General features: G+C 48.0%; 1 protein-coding gene across 2 annotated transcripts in view; it reads left to right on the forward strand.

The window, feature by feature from the left end:
- The window catches only part of LOC119173605 (venom metalloproteinase BumaMPs1), a 513,062-nt gene that overhangs the window by 15,098 nt on the left and 471,874 nt on the right, over positions 1-26,090 (forward strand). For both annotated transcript variants that reach the window (XM_075896273.1, XM_075896274.1), the window contains exon 2: positions 24,569-24,762. In XM_075896273.1, coding sequence (XP_075752388.1) covers positions 24,569-24,762 — 194 coding nt within the window. The remainder of the gene's footprint in view (positions 1-24,568; positions 24,763-26,090) is intronic.

A 26,090-nucleotide genomic window follows, 5' to 3' on the forward strand; every position in this document is an offset into this window, starting at 1 on the left:
GACGGACGCAGGTTTGGGGAACTCAGCCACGACCCGAAGCTTGGCTGGGTCACGAAGAATGTCGTCCTTGGAGATGACGTACCCTAGTGTGGTGAGGTGCCGTGCTGCAAAGCAGCACTTCTTCAGATTTAGTTGCAAGCCGGCAATGCTCACACGTGCGAAAACTTCTTTCATACGTTGGAGATGCCTGGAAAAATCCGGTGTGAAAAGAACGACATAGTCGCAGCAACACAATCACGTGTGCCGTTTCGAGTTGCGCAGAACAGTGTCCATCATGCGCTCAAAGGTCGCAGATGCATTACACAGACCTGACTTGTATGACGAAGCGACGAGTGTGACGAAGGCGGTCTTCGGTCGAGCGTCGTCAGTCATGGGTACTTGCCAGTACCCCGAGCACAGATCGAGAGAAGAAAAAAACTCGGCTCCGTGAAGACTATCAATCACGTCATTGACTCGCGGCTGTGTAAAACATCCTTGCGAGTAATCTTATTGAGCTGTCTGTAGTGCACACAGAACCGCACAGAACCGTCTTTCTTCGCAACAAGAACAACAGAACACACCCATGGATTGTCCGAGCGCCGAATAACGTCGCGTCGGAGTATATCGTCAACCTGCTCTATAATTATCCGACGTTCAGCAGGCGGTACGCATTATGAACGTTGCCGTAACGGTGCATGGGCACCAGTGTCGATTCGATGCGTAACAGCAGACGAGCGATCGAGAGAACTTCGCCCGACATTTAAAGAAGAATGATATTCTTACAACAGGTCCAGAAGCCGAGAACGCTGTACCGACGTAAGGTTTTCAGCACTCTAGAGGACACATACATCTACATATAATGGATCAGAAAAGGAAACAGCACTGATTGTATCCGAACTTGGACAACGCGAGTCATCGGTACGTCCAGTACTTATGTGTCGTCGACTGGTTCCACTCTGCCGAGACATTCCTCTTGAACCAAGGTAACATTGTACGGGGATGGGTTGGTTACAAAAAAAGGAGCGTTTCCCTGAGCGACTTCCACGGTCAGCAAAGGTACTAGCAACCCTTTTCTACTGCGAGCATGGTATGGTGACGAAACTAGTGCAATTGTGTCGGACAGACCCGTGCAGTAAACCGACACAGTCACCGTCGAGCTTCAAGACAATGTTGCATCGTCTTTCACGAGAATCTTGCTTAGTGTCGAGGGACTGTCTTCTGGCGTCAAATGTGAGAAGGGTGAGAGTTTGATTTTGCCGGAGGCACAATGGATGACGGCGTCGTGGCGGGAGAGAAAATTGCATACTACGGGGACGTCATGAGAGCATGCAGGAATGATGACGAACTGCACAACATACAAAACGTCCTGAATGACGACGCGAGCAGTGCACCTTGCTGTAGGATGAAAACGATGCGAACTAGTGGTACGGAAGGACAACATATAAAGTGGCGTCGTCACTTTTCGGCGTAAGCGGCAAAGTTTTGCGTCCATAACTAACATGGCAGCTTCAGTTTAAATAAGGGCAGAGGCACGAACACCATCCACACACACGTCAGTGACATTACATGGGCTGCTCTGAGGGCTTTACCAGTGCTAATACGTCGCAGTCCTTGCCTCGGGGATAGCGACGACTAGTTTTTCTGCTCATGAGCTCCCGATCTTGGCCGCATGGGGGACAAAGAACGATGTCGTGGAGAGAACAAACTTTGAGGAGATGGAGCTGGGTGAGATGGCAGTGGTATAGAAGGTGGTCCGTCGTAATAGGGACGACTGAGCTGGCCAGCGACAGGCGATGAGATGGGAGGCGGCTGTACGCGGAATAAATAACGTGCTATGTGACCGGCGTAACCACAGGCAAAGCAGATGAGCCGGTTGTTGGGTGTGTGCCATCAGTTCGCCGGGGTAGGTCTCACCGATGTGGCAAGAGCCGGCGGACAAGACTGGAATGGCTGCATGGCGGGCCGAAGCTGAGGCTGAGGGGTCGTGTCAACATACGTAGCGGGCATACCTGCTGCCAAGGATGGAGGTCGAGCAGCAGCTTCGATGTAAGTCAGAGGGACGCGCGCTAGAATGACTTGAGGTGGCCTGGCGATCACTTGGGCGTGGCGTAATTTTAGGGAGCACGAACCAAAGGTTGTCGTGGGTGTTATGCAGGCCTGACCTCCGCTATTTTCTGGTCAATTGCTCAGCGGATGGAAGAAAGAAGGGCAGTGGCCGATTGTTGAACAGCCGGTTCGTGGGCAAAGGCCAGGAGAAAGAACTGGCGCGTTATTTCCTCGCGTTTGAAGGAATTGAGGTCTGTCAGTAATGCCACCTGGTCACAGCTGGCCTCCAAGCCAGCAAGCGTTGCAGCTTGTGGTGGGCAGCGACGGGTCATCGAACGCCGCCGGCAGAACTTCTCGTAGCTCTGGCACAGTGTGATGCCATCAGCCACTGTGCCAGGGTTTTTGGCGAGCAGCATCGTGATGCAACATCGTCAATGCCTTTGATGACGTTTCGGATCTTGTCAGACTCAGACATGCTGTCGTTGGCTTTGTCGCACAAGTCCAGGACATCTTCGGTATAGCTGGTGAATGACTCAATAACCTGCTGAGCGCGTTCACGTGAGCGTTGCTCGGCTTTCAGTTTACGAACGGCAGGGTGGCCAAAAACGTTGAAGACAGCAGTCTTATAATCAGACCAGGTTGAAAAATCAGACGCGTGGTTGTTGTACCACAAACTAGTTACTCGCGCAAAGTAAAATACCAAGTTGGTCATCTTGGCGTGCTCGTCGCATTTGTTGGGGATGCTCACGCACTCGTAAATGGCAAGCCACTCCTCCACGTCAGTGCGATCGACGCCAGTAAAGATGGGTGGATCGGGGATCCTGGGGACACTGGGACAAGGGGGTGGCACGGGAGAAGGCGCCTGGTGAGAGGCGTCGTGGGGCATGGTAGATGGCAGGGTACAGGATTGAAGCTCCAAGGGCATCGAATGGGAGCGCAGCATCCTCCACCAATTTGTTAAGGCGTTTTTTGGCCGGCACTTAGCGAGCATACGCTATGACGACAGTTACGGCCAAGCATTGACTCAAGGCGTGAGTGGCGTCTTTTTATGGGCTGACCCACTAGAAGTGATTCGAGAGTTCGACCCATTTCAATGTTCGCAGGCTTCGCTACAACAAATATGTTTTACTGTTAAGAAAATCTCAATTCAAGAATAAGTTCAGTTAACTTTCTTCCTTAATTTTCAGCAGGCGCCTATGATTGATACTACACACATATTCAATTTCACTTGGAACGTAGGCACGTTCGCGGTAATGAACCGGAAGAATGTCTTCCAGTTGAGCTTGTATTTCACGGTGGATGTTCAGGTAGCGATGCCAAACAATCTTTCATTTGTTGTTGCAGCTCTTAGGTACAACTTGAGGCGTATCAGCGCAGTATATCAGCGGAGAATATTCAGACTAAATTACCTAAGTGTGCTGAAGTCCCAACTTTTCTCGAGGGCAGTGATTCCGTTATAATCGCTTTCACTAAAACATGACTACGCCTTGACATCCATGACTGCGAAGTTCTTTCAGGCTCCAACAGGTATAATATTTACAGGCGTGATCACACTCGTAGGCGAGGGGGGGGCGTCCTGATTGGCATTAAAAATCGCTAACATCATTTGCTATTATTACAGACTCTGATCTGAAAATTATATGATTGGCTTGCATTACATCTTCCATCAAGCTATTGATTGGCAACTGTTACCGAGCATCGAACTCTGATCCCTCCTTTTCGAACAAGCTACATGAAAGCATTTCGAGACTACTTGGGCTCTTCCATGCAGGTGTCACTTATCTGCTCGGTGAATTCAATTTTCCGCAGATTGACTGGACACTGCTATCATCGCCATGTACTGTTTTATCAAGCTCCATCGACTTCACTTTGGATTTCAACTTATTTTTAATTACAGCCTAATTGTGGTCCCAAAATACTAGACCTCATCTCTACAGCAGCTCCTGACGCAGTCAGTAGCATAAACCACTAAGATTGACTGAGTGATAATAAATTACTTCAAATTACTATTAAAAATCCGCTTTTGTTTACTGTTGTAACGAGAAAACAGATTTACAACTATAACCGAGTTAATTACGATTGTAATAATGCTGAACTACATGTATTTTATGATGACATCCTGATGCCCCATTTTGGTAGCAGATCTGTAAAAAGTAACTGACTTTTTTTAGAGATAAGCTCACAGAACTTGTATACAAGCACTTTTGACTTATCAGAATATTGAACGATAAAAGTAATCCATGGTTTATGAGTAAATATTGGCATATGAGAAAAAAAAGATGGCTGTATGATGCCGCGGAACGTAAATGTATGCCATATGAATAGATTATTTATGAAAAAATTGCCGCATATCACACTGCTCTGCCCTTCCGGAAACCAAAGATAAATATTTTTTTGGAGACCACCCCGCACTGTAGTACAAAAATTCCTCGTAGATTGTGGAAAACGATAGGTCAACGTGGCCTTCGCAACAATATTTCCATGCATAATGCTAACAGCACAGCCTATTTGGATGCTGACACTCCCATAACTATAAACCCCTTTGTCACATCTGTTTTTACCAAAGCAGATAATTGTTATAGCATTCCTTGCGTCTATGACTTTGACAATCACTACATGGCGCCTGTAGATATTGACGCAAGGTAGGCTGCCAACTATAGTGGCCAGCTTCTGAGGAGAATAACAATGTAGTTATGTGGGCGCGAGCTCTGGTGTTCGTGCTATTGGCCTTTGGTACTGAAAGTAAACGCCTGTTTTGCGCCTGCGTCCCTGTGTCCTTGTGACACTTTCTGGTGGAGGGGCTTGGTACGGTATATGATACGGTCTCCAGAGAGCACCCCTGACGCAAGCCCATGGAGTAATTCAGCCGAACTTACCTATTCGCACATACTCAAGCCACAGCACGGTTTGCTGCCTGAACGTAACAGGTGTATGAACCAAACTTCCTCTAACGGCAACGCGCCAGCACTAGCGCACCTGGTTTTCCACCAACCCAAGACGCCGAAAACATTTCACGGAGCTGCCTTTGAAGATGCCGACGACTGGCTTGAGCATTTCGACCAGGTTGCCGTTATCAACGATAGGAGCCTACAGCGTAAGCTACGCTATGTTTACTGCTTTCTCGAGGACACCGTGAAAACATGGTTTAAGAAGCACGCCGCAACGCTTACGTCATGGGATGAGTTTCACTGGCAGTTCGTCAAGGCCTTTGCCGGAGAGGACCGGAAAAAGACAGCGGAACGACCTATAGATGCAAGGATTCAAGGTCCTAACGAAAAGGTGACGACCTAGATAGAGGACATAAATCGGCTTTTCAAGCGTGCGGAACCCTCTATGACCAAGGCCAAGAAAGTTCGCCAATTAATGCGTGGTGTTAAAAAAGAGATTTTCGCCGGCCTGATTAGAAACCCGCCTGCGAAACTTGCGAAGTTCCATGAGGAAGCCAATGCTATGAAGAGGGCCCTTCAACAGCGTTTCAGGCAGTATAACCGTGACGTACATTTAAGTGAGGTCACTTCTGTCACTTTCGGCAATGACATCAGCGCGTCGCGAGAGCTCATCAGAGCTCTCGTCAAGGAGGAGCTGCAAAAGATGCAGGTGACTGCTTCACCTGTAGAGCAGTTCTCCGTTGCGGAGATGCTACGCGCCGAGCTACGGCAATCCGTTCATGCTCCCCAACACTCTGAGGCGCCACAACAGCGGCACTGCGTCGAAATGAGCTACGACGAAGCAGCGCGACGTCCTCCATCGTGTAGTTCACCCAGCGTGTTTTACCCCAATGAGCGACGCGCTCAGCGAATGGAGGTAGGCCTCCATCCTCGCAGCCCGTCGTTGATCACCGAAGCACGACCAATGATATGTGGGGTTTAACGTCCCAAAACCACCATATGATTATGAGAGACGCCGTAGTGGAGGGCTGCGGAAATTTTGACCACCTGGGGTTTTTTAACGTGCACCCAAATCTGAGAACACGGGCCTATAACATTTCCGCCTCCATCGGAAATGCAGCCGCCGCCGCCGGGATCGAAGCACGACCAAGGAAGAGTGACATTCTGTGTACAACCGACCACAGGCCCCTTTGTTTTCACAGCGGGGAAGCCAGACACGTCTACCGAACATAATCATTTCGCCCTGTGGGTCTACGTGGATTTTCGCCAAATGCCCTTTGGCCATGACCTGGAGAGTGACCACTGCAATTAGAGAGTGTCACCTCGAACCGTCACAATATCGAAAATCAGTCGCACGAGCCCCGCTCGTCGTCGCCACTGGCTACAGGTCACCGAGCCCAGCCTATTCACGCGGCGCTCCAAGACGCCGATCAATCAGTCCTGCAAATCGGGAAAACTGAGTTCAGTGACTCCCGGAGGTGAAGCCACTGACGCTGATTTTACGGAAGGTTCTTCACTACGACGACATAAACGCCAGCAAAAATTGTGCAGGCGCAGTCAAACGCGGTACGAAAAGTGTTAACATAAAACATTGCGGTAACAGTTGACGACGAAGAAGTAATAGCACTAGTCGACACTGGAGCAGGCACTTCCGTTATGAGCATGGGTCTTGCCTACAGGCTGAAGAAGGTTTCTACCCAGTGGCTTGGGTCCCAGATCCGTACGGCAAGAGGCCATCTCCTTACTCCGGTGGGACGATGGACAGCGTGAGTAAGTATTCATGGATTTACGTATCTCGGAGATTTCGTAATACTGCTGAGTTGCTCGAGGGACCTAATTCTCAGAAGGGGCTTTGCACATGATAACGGAGCCCTGATAGAATTGCAAGAGTCGCAGGTGACGTTTTCCACGCACACGCTTTAGCGCGCAACCCTCACGTCAGTTGCGTCAATGCTTTGAGGATTGTCGACGATGACGTCACGTTACCGCCGAAGAGTAGCGTGTTCATCTTGGTAACCTACGACGTTTTCGATTAATTAAACGACTATGAAGGTATTACAACGGCAAATATCCCGCTGCTGCTCAAACAAAACATCTGCATAGTGCGAGGCTTTGTTCGGTTAGAGATTAAATGCTCTCCAGTTTTGCTGACCAACTTCAGCCATGAGTTTTAGCACGTCCCTAGAGACACCTCAGCGAAACAGCCGACTTTTCCGACGTCAGCACATTCGATACCACTTCACCGGATGCAAAAGCTTGTGCTGACCTGGGCAGCCGTATTCACGTTAATCTGGACTTGCCAGATTCAGGAAAAGAGTGGCTGCTAAACCTTGTCACGGAATTCTCAGACTGCTTCTTCACAGTATAGAAAGTTCAATGTACTACCAATACAAAGCACTGCATTGGTACCGAGGAGTTGGCGCGGCCGCTTCGCCAACATCCATACCGTGTGTCCCCGAAGGAAATTTAAGATAGCTGATTAAGCGTCAAGTTCGAGAAATACTGAATGATGACATCACTCAACCCTCGGAAAGTCTGTGGGCGTCACCTGTTGTCCTAGTAAAGAAAAAAGGCAACACACTACGCTTCTGCGTCGACTACCGACGGCTTAAAGAAGTCACTAAACGCGAAGTTTATCCCCTGTCATGGATTGATTACGCCTCATGCTGTCTACTCCATGCCCAGTTTTTACATCATTAGATCTCAAGTCAGGATACTGGCTAATTGAAGTTGACGGGGGTGACCGTAGGAAAATCACGTTGGTGACTCCCGACCGGTTCTACGAATTTAAAGTGCTGCCTTTCAGTCTCTGTTCTACTCCCGCCACGTTTCAACGCGTCATTGACATGTACTCGCTGGACTAAAGTGGCAGACGTGCCTTGTATACTTGGTTGATGTCGTTGTGTTTCAAGCATGTTTGACGAACATCTTTCAAGGCTAAAAAGTGTCCGCACTGCAATACGGAGAGCAAATCTTACTATCAAGCCCAAAAAGTGATGGGGCGAGCACGGGGGGGTCTGGGGTGTTCTACCAGATCCGGAGAAGTTGGCTGCCGTTGCCGAGTTCCTCCGTTATGGTGGCCCTGCTCGGTTGCCAGAACCTTGCGAGCGAACGAGCCATGGTCCAGCGTGCCAGGACAGCGGCCGCGACCAATGGGGTCCCTGACTAGGGACTCCACCTAGTACTGCAGAGAGGCTGACCCACTAGAGGCTGTTTTCCCTGGCAATCTTTGTTGTTTTTTTCTAAATAAATGTGTACTACTACTACTGGAGACAAGAATGCTGTTAAGCAATTCCTCGGACTCTGTGCCTTCTACCGTCGTTTTGTCGAAGGATTTTCGAGAATCGCGGAACCTCTTACAAGACTAACACGGCGAGATGTGCCCTTCGTACGAACGGAAGAACACCAACAAATCTTCGTAGAGCTGCGTAACCGACTGCAGACAGCTCCAATGCCGGTACATTTTGATGACACTGCTGACAGTTGCATTCACACAGACGCCAGCAACGTAGGAATTGAAGCCATTCTTGTTCACTCGCAGGATGGCGCAGAGCGTGTGATCGCTTACGTGAGCCGCAGTCTCACAAAAGCAGAGGCTAACAACTCTACCACCGGAAAAGATTGCCTAGCAGTCGTTTGAGTCACAAGCAAGTTTCAACCATACTTATACGGCCGGCCATTTCAAGTTGTCCGTGGCCACCATTCGCTCTGTTAGCTTGCCAATCTACGGAATCCATGAGGCCTCCTCACCCACTGGAGCCTCCGCCTTCAAGAGTATGACATAACAGTGGCCAACCATTCAGGACATAAGCATACAGATGCTGACTGCCTGTCTCGTGCTCCCATTTCCTCGACGTCATCCTACACTGCGCATCGACAGTTGAAACAATTGCTATTGCACAGGACTACTCGATCATGATGCACATCACCATTGAAACGATGCGTACGTACCTCAGGCAACATGCTAGGAATCCTTCCCACCACTTGTCAACCCTCGCTACTGAGAGGCCCCACACGAAATTTAGTGCAATTGTCTGTGCACATCATGCGTCGTTTACGTCAGGTTGTACGCCTGCTTAGAAACTGGTGTATCCTCTGTGGTGCCTGACACTTCCGCAAGAACGCATTTCAATTCCAAAAATACAAAAAAAATCAAATTTGCCTTTATCCGCTCGAAAACAATTGCGCTTGAACCTTCTGCACGAAATGTACAATAATCACATGCACATATACACTGATGGCGCAACCACAGCGTATGGTTCTGGCGGTGCGGTGGTGATTCCAGCTAGAGAAACCACTCTGCGAATCAAGCTGTCACACGCCACTACGTCTACGGTGGCAGAACTTGCGGCTTTGCGTGGCGCCCTACAGTACATCAAATCTCAGTGACAGAGTAAATGGGTTGTGTTTTCAGACTCGAAACCGGCCCTACAGAACATGCAGTCAGTCCTTCGACGAGGTTGCCATGAACAGTTAACTTACGAAGTTGTCAAGCTTCTTCACCACGTCACAGAAACAGGCCACGAGGTCAAGTTTCAGTGGCTTCCTGGCCATTGTGGGATCAGTGGCAATGATTCTGCAGACAACGCCGCTCGCACATCGCACTAAGAAGAGCACATCCTTCCAATTCCTTTGTCAAGGACTCACGCTGCAAAGCAACTTCGTCACCTGGCACGTAGTCTGTGTCTGCAGGAGTGGAAAACACCAAGCATAAGACATACGAGACTCTACCAGATAAACCCTCGACTGGAACTTCGACCTCCATCCGGACTTCGTCAACGTGAAGCTTCGCTTCTTTGTCGCCTTTGGTTGGGGGTTGCCTTCACAAAAGCATATAGAACCCTCATCGGATTGACCGACAATGTGGAATGCGACGTCTGCTGCGCCAAAGAAGACATGGACCATCTGATATGCCATTGCCCTCGATTTGCCTCCGAAAGACAGAAGCTTTCGGACGCATTGCGACAATTGGACGATCGGCCACTCTCTATGCAGATGCTACTGGAACACCGTCCTCGCCTTTCGTCGGCTCAGAAAGAAGCTGTCTTGTGCTTTTTGAGGACTACAGGCCTGCGTGACAACCTTTAACTTTTGTGTAGTGCCACCGCTGGATACGCGCCAGCTGATAGACTGACAATCCTTTTTTTCTCTCGTCTCTTTCTCTTCTCTTTCCCCTCTCTCTCATCTTTATGTCCCCTTCCCATTCCCCCAGCATAGGGTAGCAAACCGGGCTTGTGCCTGGTTAACCTCCCTGCCTTCTCTCTTGTTGTTCAATCCCCCGTCCCCATCCTACACTGAACAAATTTAACGTTTTTGGCATTGTCGATGCGGTGCGTATGGCTGACCTTCAAGGTGAGAATACTGAGCTGCTTTCTGTCATCCAGCATTTTGAAGGAGAAGACGTTATTGTAACACGCCCGCTCTCACGTGGTCTAACATCGTATTGCCTGCGAAACAATGTGCTCTAAAAAAGAAATATTGAGAGCAGCCAGGAAACTTTGCTCCTCGCCGTTCGAACGGCACTGCATGGGGAAGTTTTGCAGGCGTGCCACGACGATCCATCTGCCGGTCACTTAGGCTTTGCTTGGGCATAAGTGTGCATCCGACAAAAAAACTAATGGCCACAGGCTTGGACGTAGTGCTGAACGGGTCAATTCGTTCAGCACTACGTACAAACTTGCCATGACTGTCAGAGGCGTAAAGTTCCGTCCGTAAAGTTCGTCGGCTTCCTCCAGCCTTTAGATCCACCTCCAGCACCGTTTCGGCAAGTGGGAAGGGATCTTTTGGGTTCATTCTTGCCGTAATCTTCAGAAAATAGGTGGATAATCATCGTAACCGACTATATGACTCGCTAGGCAGAAACAAAAAGCTGTGCCTAGGGGAAGTGCAGTTGTAGTCACCAGGTTCCCCGTCCACAACATTGTTTTACGTCATGGCGCACCTGCTGTTCTCATGACCGATCATACAGCAGCATTTATGGTAGAGTTATTGCCGCAGCTCACCAAGGTGACGCATACCAACCACTGGAAAACAACAGCTTATCATCCCCAAACGAAGGGCTGGACGAAGCGGCTAAACAAAACACTGGCCGACATGCTATCTATGTATGTTGATGTAGAGCACAAAACGAGGGATGAAATGTTGCTGTACGTCACGTTTGCTTATAATATCATTGTGCAAGAGACCGTAGGCCTAACACCATTCGAGCTTGTTTATGACCGCCGCGTCAAAACACCGTTAGACGCTGTGCTCCCCGTAGACCAGGACACCAGCGGAAACGACAGCGTTGACGACTTCGTTGAGCAAGCCGAGGAAACCCGCCAGCTTGACGGAACCACATTCGCACACAGCAAGATACTGACACTCACCGTCACAACCAAGGCCCAAGGAACGTCCACTATCAACCAGGTGACTATGTATGGGTGTGGACACCAGTTCGACATCTTCGGCTTTTGGAGAAGCTATTGCGACGCTACTTTGGCCCTTACGAAGTTGTGCACTGCCTCATGACGGGAGTTACGAGGTAATCCCCCATAGCTCCAATACCAGTTTAAACCGACGGTGTCCACGTCCTGACGTAGTCCACGTAGTGTGGATGAAACCGTACAATGCCTGCGATTTATGAGCACTTCTAACTTTTTCTTATTATCTACATCAGTGCGGGGCTATTTTTTTTTCGTTGACCTGACCATCTTTCTCCATGGCCATCTCCAGCAACTTATTGAATCGACCGGACGGTCCCTCTTGAAAGGGGGGAGTTGACGAAAGGTAGTCTGGCAACTATAGTGGCCAGCCTCTAAGGAGGATAACGAAGTAGGTCTGTGGGCTTGTGCTCGGGTGTTCGTGCTTTTGGCCTTTGTTACCAAAAGTAAATGCTTTGTTTTTCCCTGTGTCCTCGTGACAATATTACATATAATGGAATTACACATTTGATTATTAATCTTAAATTGTCCTCGTCCTCCGGTGTGGACGAAGTTAATAAAAATATTAAAAAAACACAATTTAGTTTTCAGAGTCATCTTCTCATTTCTAATAAGTCAATATTATTACGAGGCTGTGGGCATGGCTCCGCCCCGCCGTAGACGCATCGATGAAGAAGAAGCGGATTCGGGTGCCAGATCCTAGCACCTCTGATGTGTCACACGTACCTGTATATGTTGGAAATACACTCATTTCTATCTTCCGCGTATTTGTAATCCCCGTAACAAATTGGTGGACGTGCTGGGTAACGAAGCGCACTACAACAGAGCTCTGCAGTGGTCGTCAAATTGGAGTTTCCGTGATGGAACATGGAACTGATCCCACAGCCACCTCTTCATCGGCCTCGGCAACGCCTGCATCATCTACGGCAACGCCTCTACCAGCGCCACCCCCACCCACGTACGTGCTGACGCATCCGAAACATCCAGGAACGTTCTGCGGTACGGACGAAGTTGATGTTGACGACTGGATAGCCGACTACGAACGTACCAGTGCGCTCAACCAGTATGACCCGACTCTCATGGTGGCCAACGTGCAGTTTTATCTGAAAGGCACGGCCAAAGTCTGGTACGAGAACGATGAGGAGGAGATCGGAAGTTGTGACACGTTCAAGGGGAAGCTTCGCGATTTATTTGGGAAGCCCATGGGTCAAAAGGCAGCTGCAAAAAAGGAGTTGTCTATACGTGCTCAGACGCCCACAGAGCCGTATATATGGTATATACAGGACGTGCTGGCTCTATGTCGTAATGTCGACAACGACATGGTGGAGTCGGATAAGGTTGGCCGCGTCCTCTAGGGGATAGCGGATGATGCGTTCAACCTGCTAATGTGCCGGAAATGCGCGACCGCCAAGGAAATTATTCAGGAATGCTGGCGTTTTGAACAGGCCAAAAGCAGGCGTATTTCAGGATCGTTCACTCTACTGCCGAACACCGCTGCGACGTCCTCCTGCGAAGATGAACTGACCTCTCATCGGCAGTCTTCACCGGCGTCTGAAATTACGCAAATCGTCCAGCGGGAAATCGAAGCAATTACACCTGCTCTTCCCAGCAACGGCCACGTCGATTCGCAAGTTCCTCAGGTTTGCTTGGTATAGTCGATTGTGTGGGAAGTACTCAGCAATTTGGGCTTCGATGTCTGCGCCGTTGCTCAGTCTCGACCATTTGGCTTCCTTTCAAGGTCACCGCCTCGCCCCAGGTCACCGCCCCAGGAACGGTCTTCTCCACGCTCTCGCAATCTGGCCGAATGGCGAACGGCGGATGATAGGCCGATCTGCTTTAACTGTCGTCGCATAGGGCACGTCGCACAGTATTGCCGCAACCATTGGTCTTCGTCCCCAACACAGTACAACACTGCTCGCCGCGCCGACAGCTACCACCTTTTCCAGCCTCCTGCGCCGTTCCCCGACAGCTACCGCCACCTTCCACCCTTCGATGCCCCTAATACGCAGCACAGCCGCTCACCGTCGCCTCGACGTCATCAGTCTCGTTCGCCGCCTGCACGTCGCCTGCCGTCCCCTTCTCCTCTATGACGACGCCCGACCTCCCCGCTCAAGTCTCATCAGGAAAACTAAGCGGTGCAGCTCTTAGAGGTGAAGCTGCATCCTCGATACCAACCTTAAATCCTCTCATTGTACTGCCAACACGACGAAATTTGATCGACGTAGACGTTGACGGCCTGACTGTTTCTGCACTTATTGACACCGGGGCGCATATTTCTGTGATGAGTTCTCGACTTCGTCGCCGCCTGAAGAAAGTTCTCACACCGGTGAGAAAGTTTTCACCATGGGCGTCACCTGTTGTTTTATTCAAAAAGAAAGATGGCAGTTCGAGATTTTGCGTTGACTACCGTGCCTTGAAAAGATAACCCGCAAAGACGCACATCCGCTGCCCCGAATCGACGACGCCTTTGACTGCCTTCATAGCGCGCGACACTTCTCATCTATAGATCTGCGTTCGGGCTATTGGCGAATTTCTGTCGACAACTTAGACCGCAAAAAAAAACTGTCTTTCTCACACTAGATGGCCTTTATCAGTTCAAGGTTTTGCCTTTTGGGCTGTGCAACGCCCCGGCAATGTTTGAACGCATGATGGACTCTCTCCTCCATGGTTATAAATGGTCCATCTGCCTTTGCTACTTCAACGATGTGATTGTTTTTTCTCCAACATTTGAAAGCCATCTAACTCACCTGTCGGCGATTCTAGCCATTTTTGTCGAGTGGGACTCCAGCTGAACTCGAGAAAGTGCAATTTCGGCCGACGGGAAATCACGTTCCTTGGTCATCGTGTAAGTGCTGCTGGCGTCCAACCGGACCCTGACAAGATTAACGCTGTCAAGAACTTTCCTCTTCTTTCTACTACCAAAGATGTTCGTTGTTTTGTGGGCTTATGCTCATACTTCTGACGTTTTGTACACAATTTCGCTACAATTGCATGACCACTCACTGATCTCAAAAAGAATGGGCTCTTCTCGTGGGGCCAAGACCAAGCAGCTGCGTTTTCCACGCTGATCCAGCTGCTCACTTCACCACCAATATTGGCTCACTTCGACCGGTCCGCGATGACTGAAGTTCGCACAGACGCCAGTGCTCACGGCATCGGCGCCGTCCTCGCTCAACACCAGGGGGCCAAACACGTGTTATTGCGTATACCAGCTGCCTTTTCTCCACATCTGAGCGAAACTATTCGATAACGGAGCACGAGTGTCTTGCGTTGTTCTGGGCTGTAGCGAAATTTCGCCCCTACTTGTATGGCCGGGAGTTTTCAATTATTACGGACCACGACGCTCTGTGTTGGTTGTCGTCGCTCAAGGACCCAACTGGTCGCCTAAGTCGCTGGGCTCTACGTCTCCAGGAGTATGACTTCGACGTAATTTATAAGTCTGGCAGGTTACACCAAGATGCCGATTGTTTCTAGCGTTATCCGGTGGATCCTGCTAGCCACGCCCTCCATGAGAGCGATTCTTGTGTGCTCGCCATATCCGATTTGCGCGACATCGGCACGAAGCAGCGCCGGGACGCAACCCTCAAGACGGTCATTGAGCGAGTGTCTTCAGGACATTCCGACCCTTCGCTCCGTCAATATGACCTCCGCAACGAAATTCTGTACCACCGCAACATGAAGCCTGATGGCCCGGACCTTTTGTTGGTTATCCCCCGACACCTGTGTGCCATCATTCTTCAACATCTGCATGACGCTCCGACGGCAGGACACCTAGGTTTTTCACGCACCTATCACCGCGTGCGGCAACGGTTCTTTTGGCCTGGCCTGTATAAATTTGTGCGCCGCCATGTCGCTGGTTGCGAGCGCTGCCAGCGTCGCGAACGTCCTTCTCTCCGTACGGCTGGCCTGCTCCAACCTATTGACATTCCCCCGGAACCATTCTTCCGCGTCGGCCTCGACATGCTCGGACCTTTCCCAACGTCCATGTCAGGCAACAAATGGATCGCTGTCGCAAGAGACTATGCGGCCAGATATGCTATAACTTGTGCCTTGCCAAGTAGCTGCGCTACAGACGTTGCAGACTTTCTACTGAATGACGTCATTCTGCAGCATGGGGCTGCGCCCCAACTTCTGACGGATTGTGGCCGCTGCTTCTTCGCAAAAGGTATCGACGAAATCCTCTGTAGCTTCTCTACCAAACATCACCTTACCACTGCCTACCATTCACAGACTTACGGTCTCACAGAGCACCTCAACCGAACTCTTACAGACATGTTGTCCATGTACGTATCTACTGATCACCGTGACTGGGACACAATGCTCCCCTGCGTTACGTTTGCGTACAATTCATCAAGGCATGGCACCGCCGGCTATTCTCCGTTCTTTCTTCTGTACGGCCGCAACCCTGCCTTGCTATTCGACACACTCCTTCCTTCTGATACTACCGAACCAACGGTGTATGCTCAGGACGTTGCTTCTCAAGCCCGCGTCGCTCGCCAAATCGCGCCCGCTAGGCTCACGGCTTCTCAGGCCTCACAGAAAGTCCGCTACAATGACTGGCACCACGACGTTGACTACCCTGCTGACTCTCTCGTCCTACTTTGGACGCCGCATCGATGTGAAGGCTTGTGCGAAAAGCCCCTTCCACGATACACCGGGCCCTACAAAGTTCTCAGCAAGGTCACTGACGTCTACTACCTCATTACTCCCGTTGAACCACCTTCATCTTCTGCCAGAACACCTACTGATGTTATCCTTGTGTTGAGACTAAAACGTTGTTACACTGCTATTCCTGACTGACTTAGCAGCACCGTGACGGCGCTTCGTTCACCGGGGGTGATATTACGAGGCAGTGGGCATGGCTCCGCCTCGCCGTAGACGCATCGATGAAGAAGAAGCGGATTCGGGCGCGAGATCCTAGCAACCGTGATGTGTCACACCTACCTGTGTATATTGCAAATACACTCCTTTCTATTTTCTGTGTATTTGTGATCCCCGTAAGAATATAACCAATAACCAACCGAACTCCCGGCTGATTGGAAAATAGGAAAGATATTGCCTGTTATTAAAAGTGGCAATAAACATTGACGCAAAACTTATCGCCCTATCTCACTGACATGCATTTGCTGTAAGATGCTCGAACACATTATCGCAGCACATATGCACAATCACCTATAATTAATGAATTTCTTCTTTACCAACCAGCATGAATTTTGAAAAGACCTTTCCTGTGCGTCGTATTTATTTGAATTCACTACTGACCTTCATTGCAGCATCAACTTCAACCTACAAGCACCTTGCATCTTCCTAGACATTTCTAAAGCATTCGATTTGGTAGCACATTGTCGATTATTATCAAAACTTTCTGTGCTTAAATTAGATTCGCTAACCTTGTCATATGTCCATAACTTTTTTTCTAACCGTAAGCAGTTCACCGTTGTTAAACATCACTTTTCTCCTCTTTCTGACGTCTCTTCAGAGGTTCCTCAACGTAGCGTCCTTGGTTCCTTAATATTCTGACTTTCTATCAAATTTACATGTCAAACAATATATAATCTTGTATACGTACTTTTGCTGACGAGTGCATTGTTTATCGTTCCGTAAAGAGTACTGATAATCCTGAATACCTCCACACTGACCTATAAAGCAGTAACCACTGGTGTAAAACATGGCTAATGATTCATGACATTTCAAATTGTAAAATTATCTCTTTTACTCGTAAACCAGTTCATGCACTCTTTCTCCACAACATCAGTACCAACACACTGTAAAACCACATTATATAGGTATCTGGGCATTCACCACACAAAAGATCTTTCTTGGGTTGATCATATAACAACCAGTTCCGCTAATGCTTCCAGATCATTGGGGTATGTTTGTCGCAACCTGCAATATACTACTTCTCAAATACAACAAGCCTATGGCACTCCTTTGACTTGCGGTTGTGAATACATAGGCCAATCTGGAAGGTGTGTGAATGAAAGTCTAAGGTAACACAAGTACAATGTAGAAAGAGCTGTATGTGGTCATTTGGCCCTTCACTGTCAGAGGTGTGGTTGCGTCCCTATGTTCCAAAACACCTGTATACTCTTTAAGGCCTGCGACAGAACCACACGTGAAATTATTGAAGCTTTCGAAGTAGACAAAATGAAAGAAAAATGTGTGGGTGTGGCTTCCATAGCATTATCATCTAAAGAAAAGAAGTATCTAGAATCTTTAAGAAGATAGAGAGTATTCTAGACGTGTTAGTTGCTCGGCTCGAATCTCTCCCACCATCTCAACCCTCTCCAGCGCCTTCGCAGCCATAACCTCCTCCTGCACCCTTGCCTCAACTTCACCCTCTTCATTCTGCATATGACAATGGAATTGCCGTGGATTAAGAAACAAGAGAGACAACCTCTCACTTTATATACAGCGGTCTACACGGGCCCCTGATGTCATCTCTGTAAAGGAGCCTTTAAAAGCTTGCAAACTCCTCGGCTATCAGGCTGTACATTCGCATCCTAGCTCCCCATGGACTACCACATATATACAGAGGAATATCTTGTTTATAGCACATGATCTTTCCGATCTTTAGAGTGACTGCCTTCTTCTTGAACTTCTCCCACGTCGTACAGGACAAGGCACATATTTTATTTTGAATATTTATTCTCATCCTAGAGATGGCCTCAGTGCTGTTTTTGAAGCAATCGATAGGGCCATCCAAATAGCAAACTCTGCTCTCATAGTTGTAACGGGTGACTTTAATGCCCCGCACGTAGATTGGGGTCACAGGAGAAACACTCGGAAGGGCACCAGCCTTCTTCAATACATTCAGCGAAACAGGTGCACTCTAGTCACTGACTGCATGCTACCAACATGAATTGGCAACAGTGTGAGCAGAGATACCACCCCTGACCTTACTTTCACTAGAAATGTGCGACAAGCTAACTGGACACACAGTGGGGTCAACCTCGGCAGTGATCATTACATCCTAACAATTACGCTGCCCCATGCCAATTTTCGTCCACAGTTTCATTCAAAACATATTGTTGACTGGGATAAATTTCGCGAAATCCGAGACCGAAACCAGAAAAAAGAAATTGAAGACTACAAAGACTGGGCGTCTCAGCTTAAACAGGATGTAGCTCTTAGCGAAAAAGTAGCCCCAGCAGCACATATCCGTGATCCAGTAGACAGCAGGCTACTCCACCTATGAGAGGCCTATCAGAGCTTGGAGAAACAATGGCTCAAGCAAAAATACAATCGTAAACTAAACGCAAAATGTCACAAACACTCCAGCTTGTAACTGAACACGCGGCCGAACTTTCATCGCAGCAATGGAACCAGATATGTAACCGGCTCGATGGTACTCCACATATGAAGAACTCTTGGTCCCTGCTTCGCCATATGTTAGAGCCATGCTCCTCGCGATGGGAAAGTAATAAGCGAATTACGAAACTCTTGTTTGAAGTAGAAAAACAAGGGCAAGACGTTGAAACTGCGCTTAAAACTACGTATTTCCCTGGCCCAAGGCGAGAATCGTTACCTACCTACAATGGAGCTCTCAATGCAGGCTTGGATGCACCAATTGCAGAGGCGGAAGTTTGGGCTGCCCTAAGCAAACTTCGCACCACATCTGCTCCAGGACTAGATGAAATTACTAACAAAACACTCCGAAATTTAGACTCCAAATCAGTGGCAGCTCTTACCGATTACATGAATCAACAATGGGAGCAGGGCACGTTGCCCCAGGAATGGAAGTCAGCTAAGGTGACTTTCATACCCAAACATAATAAGCTGTTAGACCTTAATAATTTGAGACCGATTTCTCTTACCTCATGTACAGGAAAACTGATGGAGCATGTAATTCTCAATTGTCTTAATCGCTACATGGAACCCGAAAAACTGTTTCCCTCCACCATGTACGGCTTCCGAGCGGGACTCTCTACTCAGGATGTCATGCTGCAGCCTAAGGAGGACGTGCTAAATCCTACTTTACCACACATCACCAGAGCCATCCTTGCATTGGACCTGACTAAGGCTTTTGATAATGTTTCTCACTCCTCGATTTTACAATCTCTTAGTGAACTAAACGTAGGCTCTCGCACGCACAGGTATGTCTCTGCCTTTCTCAGCAATAGGTCCGTCTGCCTACAGTTGGGCACTTTCAAAACCAGTCCCTTCATGCTAGGTAGCAAGGAAACGCCCCAGGGATCGGTTTTGTCGCCGTTCCTTTTTAACGTTACTTTCATACCGCTAGCGCGGGAACTTGCCAAACTTTCTTCCATCAATCACTCCTTGTACGCGTAGGACATCACCATCTGGGTCAATACTGGCAACCATGGCGAAATCGAATCGAAGCTTCAGTTGGCCGCTGGCATTGATGTTAAACACGCCTATAATATTGGGCTCACCTATTCGGCGGCTAAATCGGAACTCCTAGTAATTGACTTTAAAAAGCAAGATACATGTCACATTCAAGTCATGCTTGATGACACCCCTATTCGCAGGGTCAATAAATTCAATATTTTAGGCCTTAATATTTCCGACAATGGCTCGAACGCTGACACTATAAAGTTAATCCGCACCTCAGTTCAAAAAAACAGCTTCCCTCATTAAGCGCATATCCAATCGTCATCGCGGCATGAGGGAAGCAGACACACGCCGCCTCATACAGGCCTTTTGCCTATGCAGAATTACCTATTCTATCCCCTACCTCTATCTCTCGCTTACGTAGATCGAGCAACTCAACAGACTCATTCGTAATGCCTATAAAACTGCACTCCATCTCCCTAAATCAACAGGCACAGATAAACTACTTCAACTTGGGATGCACAACACTCTGGGAGAGCTTGTAGAGGTGCATCTTTTCAGCCAATATCAAAGACTATCACTCGCAGAAACAGGACAGGTACTCCTGCGCCGACTTGTAATCAACGTTCCTGGTCACACCACGGCCACGCACGCAGTTCCCGTCACTGTTAGCAGCAACCTATTAATCTCGCCACTCCCCAAAAATTCTCACTCAGAACATAATCGGGCGCGACGGGAAGCTGGAGCCAAGTACCTTCAGAAGCGCTTCCCTCCTAATTCTCCCGCAGTCTATGTAGACGCAGCCGAATATGTAGATCATCGAGCTTTCGCGGTAGCCGTCGTAGATGGATTTCAAAAACTGGTCGCTAGTGCGTCGCTTCCAAATTCGACAAAATCCCTGGAATCAGAGGAGGCGGCAATTGCTTTAGCCATTGTTCACTCCTCCGCTGAGTATATTTTTTCTGATTCAAAAACTGCAATTCGTAATTTCGCCACTTTCTGAATTCATTCTCCGGCTGCTAAAATTCTTGAATCATCTCTTCCGCCTGATCGCCTCATCACCCTCCTCTGGGTCCCTGCGCACTGTGGACACCCAGGCAACACGGCCGCTCACACCGAAGCCCCAGCACTCACCAACCGGGCTCACAGCGACCTGCCTTCGCTTCGAAGTGCCATGGATCGACTCCTCAGCTATCACGATATCACGCAATTTTACCGAAATTCCCGCCTAACGTATCCCCCACCACATAAATCTCTCTCCAGAAGTGACCAGGCTTTGTGGCGCAGACTTCAAACGGCCACAGTAACGACTCCCTTTCTTCTCTCCCTTTTTACACATGGCGAAACCTCGCCTCATTGCAACTTATGTCCTAGCACCAGAGCCGACTTCCAGCACATCTTTCTGAATTGTCCAAACAAACTTAAGCCTCCGTGGCAAGGGTCAGAACACCAGGAGCGATGGGAGGCTGCTCTGCGCAGCTCGCAACCGGGTTTACAGCTCCGGACAGTGAGCTGGGCCAGAAGGGTCGCCGAAGCACAGCAGTGTCCGGCCACCTAGAGCGGCGCGAGGGCTCGTCGTCATCCTGATTCCACTTCCCCAACCACACCCCCCTCAAATGATTCCATCGTGAATCAATAAAGTTGATTACCTACCTACCTCTCGAATCTTCACTTTGACGGTGCTAGTGTAGATTGTCGCTATCGGTAATGACACTTGCATGGGCTGTGCTGTATTCTTGACGTCACATTATCCAAGTTTCATCGGTGTACTGTGTTATAAACAGCGTGTGTGATCGCAAATAAAACATTAGTTGCAAGTTAGCGCTGTGTGTGTGTACATATCTCCTTTGTGTGTGTCCTTGTCGTGGTGCGCTATACCAGTGAAAATGATGAAGCCTACAAACATTTGTCCTATCCCAGTTAGCGTAAGCATCATCCATTTGGTCACCTTATGAAAACATTTATTAGAGAAGTCGGAAGCTATCCAGAGCAGTGCATGTCGTTTTATACCATGAAATCATAACATACAGTCTAGTGTAACACAGCTAAAGCTCGAAATTTAACTCCAATCACAAAGAATACGTCGTTACATTGCCATTTTTTTCTCTCTTTCATAAATATCTTAAAGCCTTTCGATCACCACTATCACATTTACAACGTTCTTCTCACTTATCGCACAGACTACACAATGACTTCAGCAACTCCCATGTCTACTGCAACTCTATACCTTTTAACTACTCATCCTTCCCGCCTGTCATACGACTATGGAACAGTCTTCCCAATCTCATCGTCGTTCAACGTAATTCCAAAATATTTCGACAGCATATCATCATTCGTTTCTCTGGTATGTCTTAGCTGCTCCATATTCTGTCATGTTTTTTTTGCAACCTAATTTTTTTCCAAATTTATTTCATCAGTAAATTGATACTGTTGTTTTTAGGTTCTGTTGTACTAAAAGCTATTTGACTAGAAAAACTAAATTACTTCACCAGGAATTATTAGACTAGAAAATAGAATATTTTGTACTAAAAGCATTTTGCTGTACTTGTATTTGTTTTTCATGTTATTCTACGTTGTTTCTACTTCTATATGCCAATATCGTTTTTCATAACATTCTAAATTGTTCTCACTGCATATTGAACACGCTTACAGACTGCCTCTTCTAGGCCTTTAATATATTTGTAAATAAATTTATAAATAAATAAATAAAAAGACCGTTCTGCTTCATGTGTGCTCACGGGAAAAGTTGCCAGTTGCCAAAGTCTTTAGAAGATGGTACACGTTTGGGAAGATTACATCTAGGCGACTGGCGACCACTTGCATCGCAGACATGCTCAGCGTTTCTCGCTTCTCTCGCTTCTCTCGCTTCCATTTCGCAGCCCATACTGCTAATTCTCCTGGCAATGCCAAATTAGGGATATTGGTCGAGTACGCGTCAGCAAACTTTTCGGTAGTAGAAAGAGTGGCGGATTTGGGAATTTTCTGTGGCAGAAGGCAAAAAAACATCTTCAAGGTGTGCTGATGCCTTTTAAAGCGCCTATTGAACTGGTCTATTGAGTAGTTCGGAAGAGGTCAGGAATACTGAAAGCATTAAGTGATCATCAACGCTAGCCAATAGCACGTTCCTTCGATGAAGCTGCCTACCTGTGACAAGCGCCATCCTCATTTTCGCCAGTTGTCAAGTGTGCACTAGGAGCAGCGTCACCTTTCAGGAAATAATCAGCAAGAATTATGCCGTACGGCATTTCGGCGCGACCATCGAGTCTCACAGAAGGATGTTGATCGACCCAGAACACGAGCTACCCAGAAATACGTGTAGGCAGCGTATTTCAAGGGGGTGGCTTCATATTGCTAAGAAGAAAAGCTCTCAGCAAAGTTCGGGCAGTGACCCTGAATGCGAGAAACGAGAACTTTAGTGACAATACATGTCAATTTCTGCCTTCAGTTCTAGCACTCGTTTCTCGCCTGGCTCAAAGATTCGTGGAAATACATTTCCTTCGCTGGACTTCAGGTGTCGGTAAGGTCGCGCTCACCCAGTATCCTTCTCTGCGCGCGAGACGTCTCGCGTTTGTGATTGAGCCCATAAAGAAGGCAGGTAATTTCTATTGCGTTGTCATGAACTACCATAAACGAGAATGAACGCCAAGGAGTTGAGGACAGCAATGAAATTCCAGCGACTAGCATCACAATGTCAGAAACACAACCGATAAGCTAGGACTGTGCACAGTACAGCGTAAGTAAACTCGTATTGCTTGCGCTGGCAGTTCTCGTCCAAATTCACGCGTTCTGAGAAATGGTTTATGGTGCAATATTCTATGAACAACTCCTGAGTACATTCCTATTTCATTGGTGAGCCGATCACTGAAGATTTCGTGTGGTTCGAGGCTGCTCCTTTTCGCGCCGATGTAAGTGCTGGAAACATGAATGCACGTATGCTGCGTGGCAAAATTTTCTGTAAAGTTATAAATCGGCTGACGTAAAGGGAAATTTCGGCTGCACGCTCGCAAGCTACGAAAGACACCTTGCCGCAACCCTATTGTTTCAGGTAGCTGAGCGACGAAAGATACGAAAAAAAAGAGTGAGAACATTCCGCTGTTTTGGCGTGTATTTATATGTTTTAGCGCATATACGCAGTGAGCAAGATAGTTTCGTGTTAGAAGGTATAGTCCGGTTGCAAATGCTCTTTCGATTGAAACCAAGTAAACGTTTGTCATCAATGATTACTTTGCCATCGCAAAGTGCATGATGAAACCTCTATGATTGGAGTACAATCAGTTTAGTGTGACCCCCCCCCCCCCCCCTGAAGAAAGTTTTTGGCTATGCTCCTGCCATCGAGCGTGAGGACATGCAACTATCACTGTGACTTCACGGTTTAAAAGGCGCACATGTTTCTTCGTGTATTCCGTGAAGACCACGGAGCGGTAGCAACTTCGAAAATACTTCAAGCGCATAATTGCTCGTGGTTTAAAGCATGCCATTCTTTGCATAGAGTATAGTCATTTGTGAAAGCTTAATCGACACGAGCCACTTTAACCTTTATCTATTGCACTGTAGTAGCCCATAATTTGAACTTCTCGAGTAACATCATGCAGTAAAAGTTATGCACTAAACGGTAGTTGTAAGAACTACGGACCAGATATCGCCATGGCGTTAAGATCCTAAGCGCGAAGCTCTAGCAACCCCCCCCCCCCTTTTCGAGCTTATTTTCCATTATGGGCAGACACGTTTGCAGTGTGCCAGAAAAAAAGCTTGTATTTTATCAATCCTGAAACAGACACCTCATATTCATTTCCGTCCTTGCATATCGTTGGGATTCCACTGCAGACATCATGATAAGATAAGAGATTTCTCAACTATCTGGACCCTTTAACAGAAGTTCGTTGGTAAGGGGTTGAAAGCAAACCGCCTTTTCTTATCTTTTTTTTCTGAAATTTACAGCCATGTGGAATCCGTGGTCATTCGCCGTAGGAGGCTTTGCAGTCCATCCCGTGGTGCATGAACATAAAGAAAACGACCAAATGAAGATCGTTGTTATTGAGCCCGGTCGTGCCATGGAGCTGAAGAGGGCATCCATCCTGGCGCCAGTCATTGTGCTTCGTGAATACACCAAACAAAGAACTACCGAGAGATACGTCAGTAACAATTCAATTTGTATAATTTATTTTAGTACATTTGCTCTCATTATTTTGTTGTAATTAAACTGAGGAATGAGCAATTATCCAGAAAAAAAGTCCCTGCCCAAGAACTCTATACAAATGGTTAACAAGCGACAGCTGAAATGGGTGGTCCCGGTGTTTAGCAGTGGGTTCAACCCGACGCTGCGCTGAAGGCTTTCACAATTATTGCTTACATGTTCGTACTTGTCGATGACGTTAGACAGACGCTTGCCTTGAGTTTACCACAGTGTTTATTTGAGACGCCGCATATTGTGCCTCGCACGATCACGCTCATGGAGGAGTGTAATTAGAGGTTAAATGCGTTTCGCAATGCTTTGATCACTCTTGACGTAGCTTATAGCGCGAAAAAAAAACACGAGAGAAGGACAAGCGGTTTTTTTTCGCGTCATAAGTTACGTTAAAAATGAACCAACTCGCGAAACAAGTCACTCTGCGTTAATCACAGTGGTTGTTCTCGAACCAAAGATGGTTACAGACGTCGCAGCCGAAGCCGAAGTATCACTAGAGAAACTCTCGCCGAAGATGGGCGTTCGTCCCGGTGAACGTGCTCCCGCAATCGTCACGTTGACGCTGTTGTGCCCTCAATAGCGCTTGTTTGGCGCGGCATTGTTGCAAGCGCTTAACATCGCGCGTTAACTTGGTGGCGTGGTTCGCTGGATCCGCCCGCCATCGGCACTTGCGTTGCCGTTTATGATATAGTGTGGCTTGGAAGGCTGCCTGATCATAGGTATACGCAGTTGCTGCAAGCACTCTGCCTCCCGGGCCTGTTTTTTGTGCCCGGACTGCACAGTCAGCCCGGAAAATGCGTGCTCTCTCATGCACCCACTGCAGGTAAAGGAGTTGTCCGTGGCTTAGCCATGTAGAAGGTATCAGTTGAAAACTTATGCGTGTGCGCTTGAGTATGACGCTGAGAACGACATAACTGATAGCACAGCCAATAGCGGCCCTCTCGTGACACCGATGCTTTACAGTCTTTCGTTTCCACTAGCCATGTAGATTCTTTCGCAATAAAAGGAAATACGAAAAGTTTCTCCCTAGGTCGCACATAAATCAGTGTACGGTAATCATAGATTGGCTCGAGAGTGCCTGTTTACGCAGAATGGGATGCAATGTTCTCACAGCGCTACAATTGCATGTATGCTGAGTGGTTCAGAGCGAAATCCCAGTGCTGAGTCAACATTTTTGTTACTGTGAAGGCAGCTATGCGACAGCGTTAGGCCGGCTGGCAGTTACGCTGCAACGTAAGTGTTTGCCCTTTATTGCTTTTGTCCTTCTTAGTTCCT

The sequence above is a fragment of the Rhipicephalus microplus genome, chromosome 5 (genome assembly GCF_043290135.1).
Source record: "Rhipicephalus microplus isolate Deutch F79 chromosome 5, USDA_Rmic, whole genome shotgun sequence".
NCBI lineage: Eukaryota > Metazoa > Arthropoda > Arachnida > Ixodida > Ixodidae > Rhipicephalus > Rhipicephalus microplus.